This window comes from Octopus bimaculoides, chromosome 4 (assembly GCF_001194135.2).
Source record: "Octopus bimaculoides isolate UCB-OBI-ISO-001 chromosome 4, ASM119413v2, whole genome shotgun sequence".
In the NCBI taxonomy this organism is placed as follows: Eukaryota; Metazoa; Mollusca; class Cephalopoda; order Octopoda; family Octopodidae; genus Octopus; species Octopus bimaculoides.
In genome coordinates this window covers 133,674,939-133,697,647 of record NC_068984.1, presented here as the reverse complement: position 1 = coordinate 133,697,647, position 22,709 = coordinate 133,674,939, and the positions used below count along the sequence as shown (strand labels likewise).

The 22,709-nt window shown below is 35.5% G+C and overlaps 1 protein-coding gene, 1 long non-coding RNA gene and 5 other non-coding genes across 7 annotated transcripts; 6 read left to right on the top strand and 1 right to left on the bottom strand.

Moving 5' to 3' along the window:
* Positions 1 to 2,141: 2,141 nt before the first annotated feature.
* Positions 2,142 to 13,275, top strand: LOC106880171 (uncharacterized). Its single transcript, XM_014930016.2, has 5 exons — positions 2,142 to 2,310; positions 4,029 to 4,092; positions 4,345 to 4,626; positions 6,758 to 6,877; positions 13,137 to 13,275. Exons 1-4 carry the CDS (start codon positions 2,270 to 2,272, stop codon positions 6,833 to 6,835), a joined length of 465 nt encoding a protein of 154 aa, XP_014785502.1. The 5' UTR covers positions 2,142 to 2,269; the 3' UTR covers positions 6,836 to 6,877; positions 13,137 to 13,275.
* On the top strand, positions 7,803 to 7,904 carry LOC128247733 (small nucleolar RNA SNORD16). The gene has a single exon (XR_008264095.1). It is a non-coding gene; the product is annotated as a small nucleolar RNA SNORD16 (small nucleolar RNA).
* Positions 10,266 to 10,368, top strand: LOC128247731 (small nucleolar RNA SNORD16). Its single transcript, XR_008264093.1, has one exon. It is a non-coding gene; the product is annotated as a small nucleolar RNA SNORD16 (small nucleolar RNA).
* On the top strand, positions 11,023 to 11,125 carry LOC128247729 (small nucleolar RNA SNORD16). The gene has a single exon (XR_008264091.1). It is a non-coding gene; the product is annotated as a small nucleolar RNA SNORD16 (small nucleolar RNA).
* LOC128247730 (small nucleolar RNA SNORD16) lies at positions 11,647 to 11,749 on the top strand. The gene has a single exon (XR_008264092.1). It is a non-coding gene; the product is annotated as a small nucleolar RNA SNORD16 (small nucleolar RNA).
* LOC128247732 (small nucleolar RNA SNORD16) lies at positions 12,556 to 12,658 on the top strand. Its single transcript, XR_008264094.1, has one exon. It is a non-coding gene; the product is annotated as a small nucleolar RNA SNORD16 (small nucleolar RNA).
* A 5,631-nt stretch (positions 13,276 to 18,906) lies between the features above and the next one.
* On the bottom strand, positions 18,907 to 21,203 carry LOC106880153 (uncharacterized). The gene is made up of 2 exons (XR_008264011.1): positions 19,911 to 21,203; positions 18,907 to 19,041 (listed from the first exon to the last, which is right to left on the bottom strand). It is a non-coding gene; the product is annotated as an uncharacterized LOC106880153 (long non-coding RNA).
* Positions 21,204 to 22,709: the final 1,506 nt, after the last annotated feature.

Here is a 22,709-nt window from a genome sequence, read left to right as displayed (position 1 = left end):
CCTTACAATTACATCTAAAAAAGTTCAGACAGTGCAAATGTTTGTGGTGTGGATCTGAAACGCAATACTCAAAAGGTGAGCAAACTTCAAGAAATGACACATAGGAAGTGATGTATAAAGTCTACAACATGGCTCAATGATGAATTGCTGGCTCATGTATAACATTTAAAAGGGTGGAAAAATTCTTGATCTGTACTATTTCTGGGTTCATCTAAAATTTGAATTTTAAATTGAGGAAAAGATACATATTTACTAATTAATTTATTTGTTGCTTTAGCATAAGAAATGCATAAGGTGAAGGAAGATCTGTAGCAGAGAAGAATTCAATACACAAAGCTGTAGTTTTGCGGAAGACCACATCTAGAACTCAAAATTCTTGGACTATCCAATTTGTGGTATTCAGGTGCTGCCTCATCACAGGTTGTCCTAGAAAAGGACCGAATAAGGTGGAAATTAATGTCAATTATAAAAACAAAAAAGGTTATGGTTAGTCCACATTACTCCATAAGGACCTTAGGGCTGATTTCCCCGTTTCTTTGGCATATATATTTCCTGGATGGGATGACGCTGGTCCATCACAGGATCTAAAATTGTTCCTGGAAATGATCAAATATCAGCAAGGAATTAAAAGACATTGGTATGATTATTGACCTAAATTAATTCTGCTGAGATGCAAGGAAAAACTTATTTTCTATCTTTTAGATGTTTCACTCATTGGACTGTTGTCATACTAGGATACCACCGTAAAGGGTTTAGTAGAATAAATCGCCCCCAATGACTTATTTTTTTAATGCCTGGTACTTGTTCTATTGGTCTCTTTCTGCCGAACCCTTGAATTACGGGGGCGCAAACAAACCAACACTGGTTGTCAGGCCGTGATAGGAGACAAATACAAACACACAAATGTGTATACACATACTAGCGACGGGCTTCCTTACAGTTCCCGTCTGCATATTGGTCGGCCCGGGACTATAGTAGGAAATACTTGCTCAATGTGTCGCGCAGTGGGACTGAACCCAAACCCACATGGTTGCAAAACGAGCTTGTAAACCACACATTCAACCGGTTTGGGAACTAAATTATTACTGCTTTATATCCTCTGTCACAACCTTTTTTAAAGTAAATTTCGTACTTTCTAAATGGCTCTATATATCAAATAAATGTTTTAACAAAACATGTTTTATATTCACCGTCTCCTGTTTTTTTAACTTTCGGTCTATAACATAATTTTTAAAATCTTTAAAAGTTATTTCATTTCGTTAATCTATTTATTTCCATCTTTCTTACATACAAATGCTTAAGGAAAAAGTATATTTGTTTGGAAGCGATTTGATTTTTGCTGATTCATGAAGGAGACTTGGTTATTATTTCTAGTACGTCGGGCGGTTACATATAGGCTCTGGCTACTATGATTGAGCGGAAAGCAAAAGAATAAGTGATGTACAAAAACAAAAATTGTGCGATAAACGAAAAACGAATTTGTTAAGCGAGCTGCGGGCAAAATGGTTAGCACGCCGGGCAAAATTGTTTAGCGGTATTTAATCCGTCTTTACGTCCTGAGTTCAAATTCCGCCGAGGTCGACTTTGCGTTTCATCCTTTCGGTGTCGGTAAAATAAGAAGTCCATGTCAAGAACTAGGGTCGATGTAATCGATTTCCCTCCTCTCAAAAACTTCTGGTCCCGAGCCAAAATTTGGAACCATTATTATTATAATCGTTCAACTGCAAAACCTAAGGAAAATCAAAACTTGCGGGAGTGAAACCAACATGATCGCCAAGAAAAGAACTAGAATTATTTGTCGTACTAGCATCCATACTTAAATTGGCATAGCTACACAATTGTGCCACTCATTCCCTACCACTAATATCCATTTCTGTGATAGTTATGAGGAAACAAAGATAGTAGAGGAATACGCTTAAATTCCTACTTCTTTTACATATATATATATTTCATGTGATTTGTCGACAATGGTTTTCTCGAGATTTAATAAAGTCCTGTTCCAATCAGTAAAAACTTAGAGATTGCATTTCGTGATTAGCTGAGAATTAATCCCAAATATCTGTCCATCCATACTTCTGCAATTCTGACTATTCTTTCATTCCATAGTATAATGACGCAGGCGTAGTTGAACGTTGCAATTATCTCCTCCTTCCTTTTCAAGCGTGGCTCTCCATCTACACCTGACCTGTTCTCTGAGAGTTCCACAAACTTTGTCTATTTTTTGTCGCTCTACCTTTTAAAAGCAGACCAACTCTTGTGATATTGATAAATGACTATGGCACGCAAAAAGAATAAGCAAGCTTACAAACCGTAAGTTGGTTGAAAATCATGTAATTTTTGTACTTTATTTTACAACATGGTGGCCACATAACCTAAAGCAGCACATGTCTCCTCGTATCCTCTCCCTCCCTTTTTCGTCAGTTTCTTTCTTCATTTCTCCATATATCACCCAGAGTCCTATTTAAATAATTAGTTAACTAGGAGAGAGATCATCTTCGTTACTGAATTTAATTCTCAAACTAACATCATTCTTCAAATTTATTCTGTTAAGCTTTTTTTTTCTATTTCTTATAATTATTAATTTATAAAGAAATATTTATTCTTGCACCATTACGTTCTGAGTTCAAATCCCTCCTAGATCAACTTTCATCCTTTCGGATCGATGAAATATAGGGTACTATTCAAGAAGAATGGTCCAAAGTATTAGGTTCAGTATAACCGATTGTTCCCTTCTCTCAAATTGAAGAGCTTCTAAGAAGGTATTATAAATAGCTGCTCTGAGAAAATGTATTTTAAGTTCTAAGAAATTGTCACGTGTCAATATTACCAGACACTTTGGATTTTTTAAAAGTTATTAATGTATTTCTTTCTTTATAATATATCTTTACTCATTTGAACAGACAGCTAAGTCTCGTAAGAGATGATGACGTTAGTAGATATATGATAGTTTTCCCGTATGAAAGTATTGATAAAACTTTGGTGAATACTCACTAAACGATCGAGACCGTATTACAATGACCGGTTTTGTGCTTTAACTTAATAAGCTATCTTCTATCCTCAAATCCAATTCATTTAACTCCTCATAAGATTAAAAAGATTGTAAGAAGTTTTTATATATATATATATATATGGCAATCTTACGATCCATCTCTTGCTAGCTCTGTATGAAATTCTACCTCTCGGAGTTAGAGCTTTTATTCCAGTTCTGACGTCGTTTCATTATCTGTTCACTTTTTACATACAATTATTCTTTTTAGGTAATTTGATGGCAAGTTTCAGTCTTAGTAAAACCGATTACTTGTCAGAACTTCGGGCTTTCTTGTTGCGGCAAATAAGATACTTTGTTGGAATAATCTTAAACCTTTCAAGTTCGCCCTTAGCACAGTTTCTAATAAATTTGAAATGCAAAATTTTATGCACTTGGAATTTAATCTTATGTAAACATAAATTAGTACCAGTAACTTTTAATACTGACATCTTTAAAAAAACGAAAGTCAACACATCTAATTTCCATATTGCCAAACAATCTTCCAGTTGGTAACTTTATCTAGCCTAAGTGAATTTTTCTTTACTTTTGCCACTTGATGTGTGTGTGCATTTAAAGGAACATGCCTTCGAGAAAATATTGTGGAATTTTCTTGCTTACAAGTTAATAATAATTTTTTTTTTCTCAAATTCTAGGCCGATGCATTTTTTCTTTTTTTTAAAAATTAATGTTAAAGTAGTTGACTTTAGAAAAGGCATCCAGCCACAGAAACTATGCCAATGCAGCCTTTGGAACTTGACACAATCCTCCTGCTCTTTGGATCTGGTTAAACCGTCCAACCCATGCCAGCATGGAAAACACGTTAAATGATTATGATCAATGAGGAAATGTTATTAAGGAAATATTGCTCTTTCTAGAAAAGTGAAATAGTATTGAAAGTAGTCAGGGTAAATTCTTCTTAATTTGACCAGTCTATTTAAATGCATCCACTACTTTTTTCTCCAAGTCTTGTCTGATGCTAATATTTTATTGTTATTTCTAGGCCAGCTGGTGGGGCCACTATCACGCCTGCTCAAGTAAACAAAACAAAAGCTCCATTAGACAGTGTAAGTATTGCAAATAAGCTGATGAAATCCCTTGTCTAAGAAAAAGCACTCCATTTTTCAGCATGTTTGTTAACTATTAACTTCTACTGTTCATCTGTTAAACCAGATATTGCAGAAGCTATTTCAGGATTGTGCTGACTAGATTTTTTTTTTCTTTGTATTATGTTCTTTTAGATGTAGCTTTTGGATCTTAGCTAAAAATCTGTTTCATCTTTTGTGAAACGTAAATTTTGAAATGTTCTCTTCTTACAGAAAACAGAAGCATTCGTAGACAGTTTGTATAATGCAACATTTCAGAGGTACGATGCACGACCAACATCCATGGAAGGTGTTTATATAGTACTTCGCTGGTATAAATTTAGTAAAACATGGATAACGCTGTATGTTGGTGAAGGAGATATCCGTTTAGAACTAAACCGCTTATTTGGCCCCTGCAAGACATGCAAACCAATTACCAAATACTTGTCATCAGTTTCTAAGGCTGATCGTAAGAGATTGCTTGCTCTGAAGTGGATTCCATATCCTGATTTTAAGGTAATTTGTATTCCATTTATTATTGAGAAAATGTACATAATCTGCTTTGAGGTGTTTAGGGTTATTGGTCAATTTTACAAACATTCTGTTCAAGCAAGTTGATTTTACACAAATGTACATTTGCACAATATATATATATATATATATATGGTGGCATGTAAAAGCACCCACTACACTCTCGGAGTGGTTGGCGTTAGGAAAGGCATCCAGCTGTAGAAACTCTGCCAAATCAGATTGTAGCCTGGTGTAGCCATCTGGTTCAGCAGTCCTCAGTGAAAATCGTCGAACCCATGCCAGCATGGAAAGCGGACGTTAAACGATGATGATATATATATATATATATCATCATCATCATCATCATTTAGCAATCCATTTTCCAAGCTGGCATGGGTTAGATGGGCTGACTGGGATGGATAGGCCAGAGAGCTGCACAGAGCTCCAGTCTGATTTGGCTTGGTTTCTATGGCTGGATGCCCTTCCTAATGCCAACCACTCCACATGTCACTGGCATTGGTCATGACTACAATTTCACTTAGCTTGACATGTCTTCTCAAGTACAGTAAATGGCATAACTACAGATCTCTGCCCCCCCCCGCCGCCGTCGTCACCTCCACTCCTGCTTCTTACCCCCTTCCCCTCCAACTCTTTTACTATTGTCCTTGTTTACAATTCACTACCTTTTCTTACAATTATCCCATGCTCTTGCAAACTCTACCTACCTACCATTCCTGATCCACTTCTACTTTCTCTTCTATTTACCTTCTTATAGCTTGGTGTCACCATCTTTATTACTCTTTCCAGTTTCTCCCTAATTACTTCCACCCACCTTTATATTATGTGGGGTAGCTATGTCTCTCCTTTACAGCAGGAAACCATTTCCCACCCCTATATCCTACTTCAATCACTCAACATCTAGCATTATGCTGCCTCTCTTTTTACTATACTGACTGGTCTTTGTGCCAGTAGCACGTAAAAGTACCCACTACACTCTGAGTGGTTGGCATTAGGAAGGGCATCCAGCTGTAGAAACTCTGCCAAATCAAATTGGAGCCTGGTGTAGCCATCTGGTTCACCAGTCCTCAGTCAAATCGTCCAACCCATGCTAGCATGGAAAGCGGAAGTTAAATGACGACCCAGTGAAGGCACATGGCTTAGTGGTTAGAGTATTGGCTCATGATTGTAATGTCACAAAGTGCAATTCTTGGCAGTGCATTGTGACTTTAAGCAAGACATTTTGTTCCATATTGTTCCAGTTCACTCAACCAGCAAAAATGAGTATTACCTTTATTTCAAAGGGCCAGCCTTGTCACAGTTTGTACCATACTGAATCTCCTTGGGAACTATGTTGAGGGTGTGCCTGTTTGTGGAGTGCTTAGCCACTTGCATGTTAATTTCATGAACAAGCTGTTAACATTGATTGGATCAACTGGAACCCTCAATGTTGTTGCTGTCAGAGCACCAGTTATGCTCTCGTTCAGTTGAGGGGGTCTTTTTAATCTTGCTAGTTATATGGCCATCTCACTAGTGCTGGCACCACAAGAAAAAGCACCCAATACACTCAGTAAAACTGTTGTCATTTGGAGGGGCATCCAGCCATAGAAACCATTTCAAAGCAGATAGTGGAGTTTGATGTAGTTCTCCAATTCATGGATCCTGTAGAAACTTTCAACCCATACCAGCATGGAAGGCAGATGTTAAATGATGATGATGATATCCTGAAGTACAAATCTAAGTGCTATAATGTATTGAATCTATTGTACTATTTCTGCTAAAGTTTGAACCATGTAAAGTGAAATAAGTAAAAATGCTATGCCACACTTCAAATGAATTGACAGCAGCTGATGATAATCTTGTTCAGTGTTACTAAATCATCATTATCATTTAGTTATTGGAAATTAGTGGCTCTAAGACATGCACAGAATATTGTTATATCATCTCCTTAATGTTATCTAAAAGGCTCTATCCTAAAATGATCACAATAAATGGCTTATACAGTGTTATTGATTCTAAGAATCCAATATTTCCATTTTGAATTGTAATCAGAAAATGTAATAACCTTTACAATATTTTATTTTTCTCATTTAAGGCACTGAATATATTACTGACAAAATGACATTTTTGTAATTTTTAGACTACCATGAAAGATATCAGAACTGTCATTGCTGCAAAATATAATGATGGTGGTGAACCGCCATTTAATTGCGTTTAGCAAAACATAAGAAGGCTTTAGCCTGCTTGTATACAGAATATGGTAAGTTCTTTTCGTTGATCCTTTTTTGCTACAATATTTCTAATTAAAAACGCACTCTGTCTCTTAAAAGTTTATAGTGATTTTGTAAAACAAATATAACAATATATTACAGTAGTACTTGGAACATAACTTGACAAAAAAAAAGCTAAAAGTATAGTGGGATATAAAGTTGATATATAATGTAATGTCTTTTTAGCCATTAGTACTAAATACCCATTATATTTTGGCAAAAATTCAGTTTTCCTTTTTCCTTTAAACTCTGGTACTTATTCTATTGGTCTCTTGTTGAAATCACTAAATTATAAGAGCATAAACAAACCAACACCAGCTGTTGAGCAGTGGTGGAGGTTACACAAACTCAATGGTGCATGTGCCCAAACATGCAAATAAACTCAAAAGGTATTGTTTGGCCCAGAGTTATAGAAGGAGAAAGACATGCAATGGGACTGAACTTGAAGCCATGTAGTTGCAAAGTGAGTCATGCCTGCATTTTCAGTTAGAAACAAAAATGAATAGTCATTTGCTTTTGAATAAATCTCAAAGAAGATTATAATCGATTTCTGCAGAAAATATATAGAAACAAAACGTGGGCAAGTAATATTTCATGCATGTGTTATACTTTTTCCAGATAATGTATATAACATGAATACTCGCTATTCTGGTGTCATATTATTCAATGTTTATTTGAGAACTTACTCTTCAATGCCATATTGATGCTGGTTGGGAATAATTAAAAGATTTTTGATTTTATTTGCTTGGTATATGCTATGAATACAAGATGTAAGAAAGTATTTTGTTGTGGACGTATTTACCACTAGTAATATTCTATTAAGGCGAAGTTTACAACATATTCCTGTCATTTCATGAACGATAATTTTTTCCTCTCTGTTTAGTGATATTTTTGTACTATAGTGTTGAGCTAACTTGCAATGATGCTGTAATTTGCGTCTGATGGTGCAGTGTGCAGACAGTTGCCTGCTGTCAATTAATGTCACTGGCTCTCATTGAAGAAGTTTTAAACTGAGCAAGTTAATTGAAGCGAAGAATTCATTAAATTTTGTTTAAGGATTCTGTAATTTTAGGTGCTATTTTGTATGATAATTTAATATTAAGTAGAAAAAATTATCTACAGTACCTCTTAGGTCTTCTCAGTGAGTTAACTGAGAGATTCAGGTTGGAAAGTGTATAATAGTGAAGGAGCAAATGGTAGGTTGGTATGTTTAGTGTGGATATGGGTAGAATTTACTGGAGGTCTATTTATTGGTAGAAAGACAAGGAGACATCAATATAAATAACGATAGTATTGACTGTGATCTAAGGAGAATGATAGCTATCAGAATTATTGCCATTTTAATGTCTACTTTCCCTTGCTTGCCTGGGCTGGAGAGAGATTATTGAAGCAGGTTTTCTATGGTTTTCTGTTTCCAAGCAAGGTAATATTTCCCCATTGGAAGACATTCTAACAGAATATTGGAAAGGAAAGGCATTCATTTACAACATTATGTAATGTCAAGGCAAGGAGGTACACACACACACAGGGTTTGGACAAAATAATGGAAACACTTTAAAATTTCAAACAAATTTATTTTAATATGGGCTAGGACCACCTTTAGCAGTAATTACAGCTTAAATTCTACGAGGTATGGACTCGTACAAAGTTTGAATTGTTTTCATAGAATGTTCCTCGTGCCATTCAGTAACAACTTCAGCTGTGTGAATTGGTGCATTATCATCCTGAAAGATTGCGTTTCCCTCCGGAAACAGTTTCACAAACATAAAATGAATTTGATCAGATAAAATGAAGGTAAAGGATTACTTGTCCGAGAAAATAACATTCTTCTGCTGCTCTAAGGACCAATTCTGTAGGTTTTGACTCCACTCTAAATGCTTTGCAACATTTGTTTTTGTAAGTAGTGGTTTTCTGATTGCAGTCCTCCTGTGAAATCTGGCTTTGTGCAGCTCCCGGCAAACAGTTTTTGTGGAAACTGGGTTCTCGAGGTGGTCATTAAGCTCTGCAGTAATTTTGGGAGCTGCACTTTTTAAATTCTCACAAAGCACTAGTCAAGCCATGAGAGTTGCCAGGAGTGCATTCCAATGCAATAATTTTGAACATTTGTGGTGTATAATGAAAAGGCATTTCATCATCATCTAATGTTTTACGAGGTTTTAAATCTGGGTTTTGTCCCTGTTTTAGTTTTTTAAATCCGGGTTTTGTCCCCGTTAACAGGGGTGGCCAGATCTACCTCAATGCCATTGCAACCGAGGTAGATCATTTTAAGAAATGTGGTGGAAAACTAGCTCAGGAAGGTAGGGGTGCTACTCCCTGAGACCCCTTTCGGAGCCCCCCTGCCCTGTATAGTAAATACCCCACTGTGTAGTAAATGAGAATTCATGCTATTAAGTTAAGGTACAGGATTGGTGACAAGTAATGTTAAAAATTTTGCTGTATTGTAACTCTTGCATGCTACAAACTTCTGAGTTTAACTGGTAATGGCATGCAGTTGGAAATTCATCTTGTAAAACAACACAAAATATTATCTATACTAGCTTGAACATCCAACAGAAATAGCCAGAAAAGTAACTTGAATTATGGTTCTATTAATTATCAAATCAATTTCTACCAAGTTATTTTTGGAATTTTCATATAAAGTAATTAAGTTGGACATTTGGTATCTCATTGAATTAGTCTTGGATATGGAAAACACAAAGGTTTTTTTTTGTTTTTCTTTGAGCATTAACTTGCAGTGATGCTGTAATTTGCGTCTGATGGTGCAGTGTGCAGACAACTGCCTATTGTCAACAATGCCACTGGCTCTCATTGAAGAACATTGGAACTGAGCAAGTTGATTTAACATTGAAATATAATATAATATCCCGTCTATGAAATGTTGTTATAAGATTTCATGGAGAGGATCAGTTATAATTCTGATAGAAATAGCAATTCATGAGGAAAAGGATGCAATGTATAGGAATCAGTAAGAAAACTGAGGAAGTCCTTTTACAGCTATATATATATATCATCATTATTAACTATTGCAGTAGAGCATCATTGTTTCATGAAAATGTTAATGTCTTGAGTAATCTGGTGGCCAAACTGTACTCACTTTTGGTTTTTCAGTGATGACAGTTATTTGATCTGAAGTTAGGTGTTTCTTGTAACTCAATCCAATAACTGTTTGATTTTTTAATACAATTTACTTATGGATGGGTATTGTTAACAATAGCAAATGGAGTGAGTTTTTGTTATCCATAGTGAGATTTTGCTGATAGCTATGTTGCAATACATCATAAAGTCGGAGTTAATATTGTTACTCTGACAGCTTTGTTCTACTGTTGCTTTGTTTTAATTACATTAATATGATACACGTTGTATGAAGATAATCAAACTTGCAATGATGTGGTAATTTGCGTCTGATGGTGCAGTGTGCAGACAGCTGCCTGCTGTCAGTAAATGCCTCTGGCTCTCATTGAAGATAAGTTAAAACTGAGCAAGTTTATTTACTATTACCATCTTGTTGAAAATCTTCCAAGTCAAAACCTCAGTCCTGTAATGATTGAGCTGAAAATAACTAAAAAAGAAATAGGTTTGTTTATTTAAATACCTATAGTGTGTTTACTTGAGGTTAGATTATTTTGAAAATTGGAACATCAACCACTCTGAGAGTGTAATGGGTGCCATTTGCATGACACCGGCACAGGTGCCAATTTGCGTGACTCTGGTATCTGCCACAGCTGTGATTTTGCTCAGCTTGATGGGTCTTAGTAATAAATTAATTGCAATTAGTGGCATGGACATCATAAAATAAAAAAAAGGTTGGTGAAGGGATTAAAGTTTCTTTCTCTAGATTAGAGTTCCTATCTTCCTTTGAATATAAATATGAGTGGTTCAATTCTGGTGGCATAAGACTGAGTGATAAATGTGCTGGCCGGTGAATTCATGTCACATAGGATGTTATGACTTACACTGCCCACCATAACTATATTCAGTAGAAGTAATGATAATTGTTTAGTAGCAAATGATCCATATGGTTTTATTTTTCTCTTACTTTTTCTCACCAAAAGCAAGCCTGTTTATTGTAACCATGACAACTGATGAGATACCGATTACATTGATGCCTGTGTTGTGTTTAAACCTGATGCTAACTTGCAATGATGTGGTAATTTGCGTCTGATGGTGCAGTGTGCAGACAGTTGCCTGCTGTCAGTAAATGCCACTGGCTCTCATTGAAGAAAAGTTAAAACTGAGCGAGTTTATATAAATGTGTCTACTTAAGCATAAATGTTATGTAATTTTCAGAGTAACCTTTCAATACCAGCCATCTCATCCCAAATTTAACCATTTGAAACTATTTGCATAATCTAATTTAAACTGAAAAATTAATTTTTTAAATTTATGTAATATGGAAAGTTTATTCTTGTATTTTAATAATTTAGAGTTTAGCCTGATGTACGTTGTAAGAAGTTTATTACAAAGGCTTCTGGCTGTATAACACAATCTCTAAAAGTTGTTCAACCCATACCAGCATGGAAAGCAAACAAAATTATCATGATACTTTACTAAACTCTAGTTTTATGTGGTGCAAGGGAATAAACAAATTTGCATAATCTTTATTTACCATAATAGTAACCAGCAAAAGAAGGATTAAGCTTGAGTGTAGACAAAGTTTTGCTGTCATTGTAGTTTACATAATATCATTACTACAATAGCTTACCGTTTAATTACATTTACATAACACATTATCTATGTAGTGTTTGAAGGTGATCAAACTTGCAATGATGTGGTAATTTGCGTCTGATGGTGCAGTGTGCAGACAGCTGCCTGCTGTCAGTAAATGCCTCTGGCTCTCATTGAAGATAAGTTAAAACTGAGCAGGTTTATTTACTATTACCATCTTGTTGAAAATCTTCCAAGTCAAAACCTCAGTCCTGTAATGATTGAGTTGAAAATAACTAAAAAAGAAATAGGTTTGTTTATTTAAATGCCTATAGTGTATTTACTTGAGGTTAGATTATTTTGAAAATTGGAACGCTAACCACTCTGGTATCTGCCACAATGTTAAATCTGCGTGACTCTGGTATCTGCCACAACTGTGAATTTGCTCAGCTTGATGGGTCTTAGTAATAAATTAATTGCAATTAGCGACATGGACATCATAAAATAAAAAAAGGTTTTCTCCTGACCTTTTTTTTTAGTAAGATTTGCAGGTAAACTAATTTTGTCCCTTCAGAAACAACATAGTCAAGTATGCATAGAAGTTTTGATGAAAAGATAATATCCAAACTAAATTGCAAAAATTCAGCAATATTCAGATCAATTTTAATGGTGGACATTACAAAATGTGAATAAATGGTGAAGGGATTAAAGTTTCTTTCTCTAGATTAGAGTTCATATCTTCCTTTGAATATAAATATGAGTGGTTCAATTCTGGTGGCATAAGACTGAGTGATAAATGTGCTGGCCGGTGAATTCATGTCACATAGGATGTTATGACTTACACTGCCCACCATAACTATATTCAGTAGAAGTAATGATAATTGTTTAGTAGCAAATGATCCATATGGTTTTATTTTTCTCTTACTTTTTCTCACCAAAAGCAAGCCTGTTTATTGTAACCATGACAACTGATGAGATACCGATTACATTGATGCCTGTGTTGTGTTTAAACCTGATGCTAACTTGCAATGATGTGGTAATTTGCGTCTGATGGTGCCGTGTGCAGACAGTTGCCTGCTGTCAGTAAATGCCACTGGCTCTCATTGAAGAAAAGTTAAAACTGAGCGAGTTTATTCTTATGCTAAACATGAAATCATTAAATGTTACATAGTCTTCAGGTTGAGTCTTTCTGCTATGAAACACTTTGTCCCAAATTAACCAACTGTATTATAATCTAAAATTTCCTCTAAGCTGAAATTTCATTGCATAAATAAAGATCCAGAAGTTAAAACCACCAGTTTTCTGCAATACTTTTGTATCTCAAACTCTAGAACCTGTTTTTTTCTGTTATTTTAAAAATTTATTGCCGCACAAAAAGTTGATTTATTCATGTGAAAAATGTGTACAAATTAGTCAACGCTTTTGACACTAACCCAGATGAGGTTGTTCTTGGTTCTATGATACAAAGTGATCTCAATTAAAACCTCAGAATTACACTTTTCAAAATTAATCGCAACAAAGTATATTTCAATAGAAATATTGTAAAAGGGTTAAACATTTAATATTTTTCATTATTCATTGAAACTTTTTTTATCTTTATTACAGAAAGCTGGTCTATCTTGTGAATATAAGTCCATCTTAAACATCAAAGAGGTTTAAAGAACAGAAAACCTATTTTTGCTGTGAATTACTTTATAATTCTCACAACTTCCAATTTGGTAAATAAATGATGAATCTATATGAACATGGTGCCTTGTTTTTCTCCAATGTGATATACCCTAAAAACCCATGTAATTTATGCATTTTTCTCACAAGAATTAAAATAAACTTTAGGGGTGCATAAATTACATTAAATAAAATCTTCAGGAGTGATGGGGGAAAATTTTACCTGACCTGAGATTGCAGCTGACACTAGAAATTAGACAGGTTAAAAAAAATAAAAATGTGTTGTCCTAAATGTTAGACCGTTTGCTTGAAATAACAGATATGGAACCATCGTCGATTGATCTTATTTAAGAAGTTTCCAACAAAAATGAATAACAAAACTGAGTAAATGAAAATTATATATACATGGCTTTATTCAAGGCTATTTACAAATGAAGCTGCAAAAGAATCCTTCTCTGGTTACCGAGCATCAAACACAATCACTGAACAGGGTTAAGGTTCATAACTTTGGAAATCATTTAAAAAGCTGATTTTTTACCTGATATACAATAGCAATCAACTTGTGTGGAGGTACATGGCCTATTGGTTAGAGCAGCAAACTCACGGTCAAGGGATTGCAGGTTCGAATCTCAAACCAGGCAGATGTTTATGAGTGAAATATCTAAGTTCCATGTGGCTCCGGCAGAAGGTAATGGCGAACTTCTGCTGATTCTTTTGCCACAACTTTCTCACTCTTTCCTCCTGCAACTAGCAGCTCACCTGCGATGGACAGGCACCAGTCCAGGTGGGGAACTTACACACCAATAAAACCGGCCCTTATGAGCCAGGCATGGCTCGAGAAGGAACAAATGACATTCAACTTGTACTTAGACTAGGTTTCATTAATGAAGTCAAATATGTTTTCCATCTCTGCATAATTATTGTTTTTTATGGTTCAGTGCATTAAATGTGTCGACAAGAACTAACTTTTACGATCAATGGTTAAGTTGGATTGAGTAAGAAATTAGCAAAAGACAGATGACCTAAAACTTTCTGTAAACTTACACATCAGTTTATTGTGCAGTGAAAAACCTTCAAAATGTGATCTTAGTCACAGGTTTCTCAAAATCGCAAAGAACAAATGAAATAATCGGGATCAATTGTTTCTGCAAAACTGGTAAAAGTGAAAGACACATCCATTAAAAGTAAAGAAATTCTAATTAGTATTGATATTGAAGGTCAACCATTAAACTAACAGCTGAGCATAGCACTAAATATATTACAGTACTAGGTTGTGTCCCTTTGAATCTCGATTTTTTTTTTTTGATTTTTTTCATTCACGATCAGAGGTGTACTCTTTTACTTGTTTCAGTCATTTGACTGCGGCCATGCTGGAGCACCGCCTTTAGTCGAGGAAATCGACCCCAGGACTTATTCTTTGGAAGCCTAGTACTTATTCTATCGGTCTGTTTTGCCGAACTGCTAAGTTACGGGGACGTAAACACACCAGCATCGGTTGTCAAGTGATGTTGGGGGGGACAAACAGACACACAAATATATATATATATATATATACACGACGGGCTTCTTTAAGTTTCCGTCTACCAAATCCACTCACAAGGCTTTGGTCGGCCCGAGGCTATAGTAGAAGACACTTGCTAAAGGTGCCATGCAGTGGGACTGAACCCGTAACCATGTGGTTGGTAAGCAAGCTACTTATCACACAGCCACAGTAAATATTAATGTCAAAGCCATCAAATTATACTCTTCTCTTACATGTTCTACTGTAACATGTCGAATAAATAAAATGATAGTTATGTGATCTTTTTCTTTGCTAGGTTACATGTAGAGACTGGTTTAATTAGGCTCAACTTTGTAACCTTGGAAGGAAAATGAATAAGTATCATTTCATTTGTTTATTGCCCACAAGGGGCTAAACCTAGAGGGGACTAACAAGGACAGACAAAGGGATTAAGTCGATTACATCGACCCCAGTGCGTAACTAGTAATTAATTTTATCGATCCTGAATGAATGAAAGGCAAAGTCAACCTCAGCAGAATTTGAACTCAAAACGTAATGGCAGACGAAATACCGCATTTCGTCCGGCGTGCTAACGTTTCTGCCAGCTCGCTGCCTTAAAATTTCATTTCATTTGTTTCTGACACAGTACAATGCTACTGACACTGCTCACTTCTGAAAGAACGAATGGCTGTGTAGCTAAGACGCTTGCTTTGCAGCTACGTGGTTTCAGGTTCAGTACCACTGCACAGTACCTTGATCAAGTGTCTACTATAAACCCTGGGCTCACAAGTGCTATGAATGAATTTGATAGACAGAAACTATAGAAGACTCATCGTCCGTCTTATCCGGGTGTGGAGGTATTTGTGCTCACTATTGCTTGACAACAGGTGTTGGTTTGTTCACATCCTCATAACCTAACATTTCAGCAAAAGAGATCAATACAATAAGTACTAGATATTTAAAATTAGTACTGGAGTCAACAGTATGGCCACAGTCCAATAACCGAAACAAGTAGAAAGTAAAAAAATATTCGCCCAGAAAGATACCCAATTACTGCAAAGTGATGCTCTACACGTTTTGATTTTAGTTATTACCAAGTGTTACCTAAAATCAGGTATTCTGTAAGCCATCCAGACCCATCTCAAATTTAAAAGGATACTTCTTGTTGTTCGTTTCTTGTACATAATTCTGTAACCACATTCTCGACAACGAATTGGATCTCTGGCTTTGATTTCATTTTCCTGATGGCATTCTACAAGTAAAACAAGAAACATTTTGTTGAATTATAGAAAAGGCTTTGAAACAAAACTTAGAATCAATACTGATTTCAAATTTTGGCACAAGGCAGCAATTTTGAGGGAGGGGGTAAGTAGATTACATCAACCCCATAGTTCAACTGGTACTTATTTTATCAACCCCGAAAATATGAAAGGCAAAGCTGACTTTCACAGAATTTGAACTCAGAATCTGAAGTCGGACAAAATTCCACTTACACCAACCCTCTAATGTTATTCTAAAAATATAATCACATCATCATCATTTCAAAGTTACAAAATAATTGCATGATCAATTTGAAACAATGTGAATTAATAAGAGTAATCTCAATACTAACTTACCTCCACATATATAAATCATGGCACTTTTTCTTGCAGCTGCCTGGTTACTGTCTTTATTTTGTTGCTCCATTGACTGATCTCTGTAATAAGACAAATCAATAATCACTTATTAAATGATCATAGTAAGCAAATTAGCAAATACTCATTACATTCTTAAACTAACGTAAGACAAAGAAATAATACAAATAAATGGAAAGCAAAACTACAAGAAAAAAAACTACATTCACTGAAGATTGTCTCAAATCACTATTCAGTACTTTTCTTGTTAGCTGTAATATCATCTGATTATTTTAATATGATGACCCAGTGTTTGTAGCTGAATCATCATCACTATCACCACATAAGATCCATCTTGGATGCTGGCATGGGTTGAACAGTTCAAAAGAAGTTGGCAAACCAGATGACTGTGCTAAGCTCCAATATTTACTTGGATATGGTTTCTTTGGCTAGATATCCTTCAGAAAGAATTATAGAATCATAGAAGAAAATTTGAATTTGGAAGCAAAATCTAAAACTAAGCAAAGATATTGTTTACATTGACAGTAATGAAGATAAAATTATTGCCATCTGGGAAGGGAACAAGCTCAATATACAGTAAAAAAGTAGGAATGTTACACAGTGTAGCTAATGTGAACTAAAAGTGAGTAGGAAATGCAGTGAGATTACAGGCAGGCTCATAGAGGACATTGTATGAAGGAGAAATTACAGGAATAATTAGCAGTAAAAAAAGCTATAAAATAAAATATTTCCTATGCTCAGAGGGATCTGTAGAAATAGTTGGTAGCATCTGTTAACTACCTAGGTGATCTAAACAGCTGTGAAAGTGGGTGCACCAAAGACATAGCCAGAGTAAGAAATGGAGCTATGACCTCTACTGCCAACAAAGAAAATCTCTGAGTGAGGGGCAGATTGTATGGGGCTTGTGTACTTGATGTGATAGGGCATGGTAGTGAAACACAGCATTGAATAGTAGAGGATGAGAAGATGGAAAAAAATTAGTTGAATATGCTTCACTGGAAGTGTTATGTTAGTAGTATGCATGTGCAAAAGAGCTTAAATCAACTGGGGGGAAAAAACTGGAATCAGATGCACTGAGCTAAGGAGAAAACTGCAATGATACAGACATGTAATTCATATGGATGATGATATTTGAATAAAAAGATGTCAAGAATTCCAAGTGGACAGAACTTGCAGAAAATGAAGGAAAACATGGAAAAGGCAATGAATGGTAATCTCAGGAGACTGAACTCATGAAGGAGGTGACAAATGATTAAGTGGCAACACAGTGTACTGGAAAACTCACCCAACCTATGCAAGTACAAAAAACAGGCATTAACGCTTTTGATACTGTATTCATTTTGAGATGCTCTGTATTTCTTTCAATTACTTTAAATATAACAAAGAATTTAGTAAAATAACTTCAGCTAGTGTTAGGAACATAAATTGTGACCAAGGTTTGGTGGAAGATTTTAATTCAAAACTTATGATGACTTGTATTTATTGGCAAAATGATTTTTCATCTATTTGATCACAAAAATTGTTTTGTTGCCCAAAAGAAAGAGCTTAAGTGCTGTTTGTCATGAAGTCAAGCATACACAAAACCAGTGACTCATTTGGATATATTGCAACATTAAGCAAATAAAAGCCCAATTTACTCTGTTGCTAGACTATAATAGCACCTCCCCAGAAAGCTGAGTGTTTGTTCTTCAGTTAGACTGAATCATATAATGTCTTGCCTAGAGAAATGAGGATATGTACACATCAGGATCTGAACACCAACTTACGTTTAACCTAATGCCTTTTCAGTGCAGGAGACGAGTTAGTTATTTAAGTTAAAAGGCTGAAATTAAGACAAAGGAAAGAATCTGTGTGTTGTCTAGTACAGTAAAAACAAAAAAAAAATTATTGGTAGCAAGAGGGGAATGTCAAGGTGTTGTTGGGTGTCAAAACTGTAAAATTGGCAAAGAAAAATATGTGAATGAGCTGAAGACTGTTCATTGTGATGAAGTTTTTGTCTATCAAGCACATAACTTGATCTATGTGAAGATAATGAGATTCGAGAATATTCAGTACCCTCTTTTCACTGTTGAGTTTAAAATCATTACAAGTTTAAAACAACCAAAGCTAGTTAGTTGTGACAATCAACCTGTCTCCCTATTAATAAAATTTTCAATGCTTTAATTTATAAAAGGGCTTACCTTCTCTTCATATTTTAATACTCTTACAAGATAAATGGACATAATATTGTTCTCCCATACTGACCACACAGGAGAATTAATAACCATGATCTAAGACACCAAGATTAAGCCAAATTTTCTCTATTTACAGCCTTCTATGTATGAGTCAAAGCCTGGTATGTGAAAACATGACCTTCAATGAAAATAGCAATTACATCCCTCTTAAATTATGCCCCACTCTCAAAAATGGAAGAACATATTGTTGACGAAAGTCAACCCTGATTAAAAGCATTGCAATTATGATCAATCCATTGTTTTAAAAATATTTAGGACATGTCCTCTTTTTTTTTTAAAGATGTTATAATATGGTTTGAGGGAAATGTTTAGTAGATTTAGTGATTGTGTAGAGAATTACCTTGTTGAATCCATGTTTTTTTTTTTTTTATGGTTTGGTCTAGAGGAAGGAGCTGTGCTTATTATTTTCACAAACTCCAGAAGACTGGTGAAATCGAAGCCGTTAATATTCCTCTTGAACAGTTGCAAGTTGACAGCTGCAGGAAAAGACACAAGCAAAAGTGAAATTCTAGAAGGCAGACATTCTAGGATTAAAAGGACAAAAAGTGGAGGGTAATGATTACTATGGAGTCTGAGGTGGCGGTTGGAATTTAATTGACAAGAGGAATTGTCTGAGTAAGGGTGGCATGTAACCCACCAGCTCCAAGGGCTAATCCCATTGTAGTCATTATCATCATTGTTCTAATGATCACTTTTCCATGTTTGCATAGGTCAAATGGAGTTTATTGAGGCATATTTTCTATGGCCAGATGTCCTTCTTGCTAGCAATCCTCACCTGTTTCCAAGCAGGGTAATATTTCCCTCATGGGCAGACATGTTCTTGCAGAATATTGGAAATAAATGACACTGCTTGTATCACAGTGACAATCATTTACAACTATAATTCATGCAATGTCAAAACAAGAAGACAAACACACACACATATATATATACATATATATATATATACACAAACATATGTTGGGCGTCTTTCAATTTTTTGTCTACACAAGGCTTTGACTGGCCTGGGGTCATAGTGGAAGACAGTTGCTGATGGTGCTATCCAGTGGGACTGAACCCTGAAAAATGTGGTTTGGAAGCAGATTCTCACTCACACAGCTGAGAGAGAGAGAGAGAGAGAGAGAGAGAGAGAGAGAGAGAGAGAGCAGACATGTCTTCAGACCAGAAGTTAGAGGGTGTTGCTGAGCAATTTCAATGTTTGTATGTTTAGCTAAAGCCCCATCCTAAGTGCAGGGGTACCCACTGTGGATCTCACTTGAGTTTTGTAGAGTTAGTAGTTGTTGGAGTTCAGAGTGAAATATTTCCTGGCCTTGAAAAGGAAGCTCTGTAAGTCGGGATGACATACCTGGAAGGGCTTTGATCACAAGTGTGATGGAGTAGGAGTAACTTGAAAAGAAAAAATACCAATATTCTCAGTAGCATCCTAATGCTGATATATCTAGTATCGAAGCAGTTTCTTTTTTCACATTAATAACAACTTTAAAGAATTGGGCTGTTCACAAATAAAAGAAATTTATAATAATGACATTTTGTTGTTGTTGGCACTCCGTCGCTCACGACGTCAAGGGTTCCAGTTGATCCGATCAACGGAACAGCCAGCTCGTGAAATTAACGTGCAAGTGGCTGAGCACTCCACAGACACGTGTATCCTTAACGTAGTTCTCGAGGGATATTCAGCGTGACAAGGCCGACCCTTTGAATTACAGGCACAACAGAAACAGGAAGTAAGAGTGAGAGAAAGTTGTGGTGAAAGAGTACAGCAGGGTTCGCCACCATCCCCTGCCGGAGCCTCGTGGATCTCTAGGTGTTTTCGCTCAATAAACACTCACAACGCCTGGTCTGGGAATCGAAACCGCGAGTCCGCTGCCCTAACCACTGGGCCATTGCGCCTCCACAATAATGACATTTAATAACCGACTTTTAAGCATTTACATATTCGTTTCGCTTACTCGGGATACCCAAGTCCAATTCTGTACTTTCCGGAATTGATTTTCTTTCCTTATCAATTCCTCAGTTATATGTACTTAAAAGCCAAAGACCGCCAGTTTGATAATGTAATAGTTTTACTTTACTGACGATTTTCAATCATCACAGCTTGTTAACGGTTGATTTTCTTTCACATTGATTTACTCTTTTTAGTTTGTTTCCCTTCGTTATCCATCATTAAATGCCCATAATTAGAAAGCTCATTATCTAAAGAACCAGTCCATGAGAATAAATTGACGGAATTGTTACAACATAGGATGGGATGCTTTGTTAGTTGTTCTGTCTCTACATTCTGAACCTTTGGGTAGTATACAACGCCTAGCACCACCACCACCTGGTACTTGGGTACCTTTAGTAGAGTTCACTCTGTTTTAAGGTTCGGGACAGGAGTCCCATTTTAAGATAACTTCCTTATTTCTTCCTACCAGTCACGGAGAACCTTTAAAAATATAAAGGAACATGATCACTGCCCTTCCCTCTCTGAACAAAGAGGAAAAATCTATTGTTTTGTCCAAGTGGGCGAAGGTGACGAAAACGCATACCACCCGTTTTCGACATTTAGGGTTAGGGTTACGCCGAAAACGGGTGGTGTGCATATTCTTTACCTCCGCCGATATACCTATATGTAATTTTTAGCAGATAGAACGATAGCAAAGAGGCTCAGCTTTATATATATATATATATATATATATGTGTGTGTGTGTGTGTGTGTATGTAAACTGGTGTTTAATATACAAGCACGTGGTAAAGAAATGCGGTGTGAAGAGAGCATTTTGTTTCGTAAACACGTTTTAAATTACTTCAGATAACTGCTATTAAACATTGAATGGACAGATAAGGTATAACAAACATATAGACAACAGAAACCAAGAATAAATAGTTAATAAGAACTTACATGAGACAAACAACAATAACAGAATGAACCGTTGATAGAGAAATAAGGAATAACGAGAGAATTCGAGATTTAGAAGAATGCCCGGATCTATTTTAAAACGGGGGCCACATTTTTCATTAATGTTTTACGTAGTGTTTTTGGTACCGAAAGACTTTCAAACTTCGTATACTTATCTATTTTGTGTTATAGAACAGAAAAATATTTTTGTATTCGAATTTATTTCATGTAAAAAATTGTCTTATTTCGATAATTTCAACCAATCACTGACAAGTAGTCAGTTGTTTATATTTACTCCTTTGGTGTAAAGCGTATTTAATCTCCATACCTTCGTTTTATTTGCTTTTTTCATTTTAAATTTGCTTTAACCCTAACCATAGGGTTAGGGTTAATTGTTTCAGAATCGTTTGTTTATGTAGTCGGCACTTAATGTATATCGGCTGAATGGACGTCAGTGATTGGTTGAAATTACAGAAATACGACAACTTTAACATGGAATAACTTCTGGATTTCTTTTTTTTTTAAAGAAGACTAAGAGAAAAAGATGTTTTATATGACACATTGTACCAGTGTTCCAAGTTTCAAAGTGTTTCGTTAATGAAAAATGTGGCCACCGTTTTAAAAAAGATCCGAATGCACACTCGTATCGACGAGAGTTAGAGACTCTTTTGCAAAAGTTTATTTATATTTTAATAGTTCGAGTTAATATTTTTGTTCACTATAAAAATTAGTTAAAAAGAAGTATCAACAGTAAAATTTTATTATATTAAAAAAAAAACCCCCAGTTTTTTTTGTTGCGTGGAAGGTATTCCGTAGAGAAGATTAGGCTATAAATGTAAAAGTTCAGCTCAAGTTTTTATTCAATTGCAAAGTTTCTCCTCATATGCCTCGATAGATTTTCGGAAGGCATGACTATCATAACACCCAATATCTAAAATGTAACGCTTATGTGTCAAGTTAAGAAGAAACCAATATCTTTTAGAATATGTAACGATTATCTCGTTAAGCGTAACTGAAATGTTTGAAGATAACATACAGGGATTCAAAGGTTTCGTGGTTTATACTTAATTACCTACACGACCACCAGATACTTATTTATGAGTTCCACTTTGGTGGTGTGTTGAATTAATGTATGTCAGTTGGCAAATTCATCATAAATATTCAGCTCAATCAATGATATAATCGTGGATCGTAATAAGAAACCATGTAGAATATAATTTTCTAAAGTAAATGACAGTAACATTAAAAATGAGTGAAAAAGGCTAA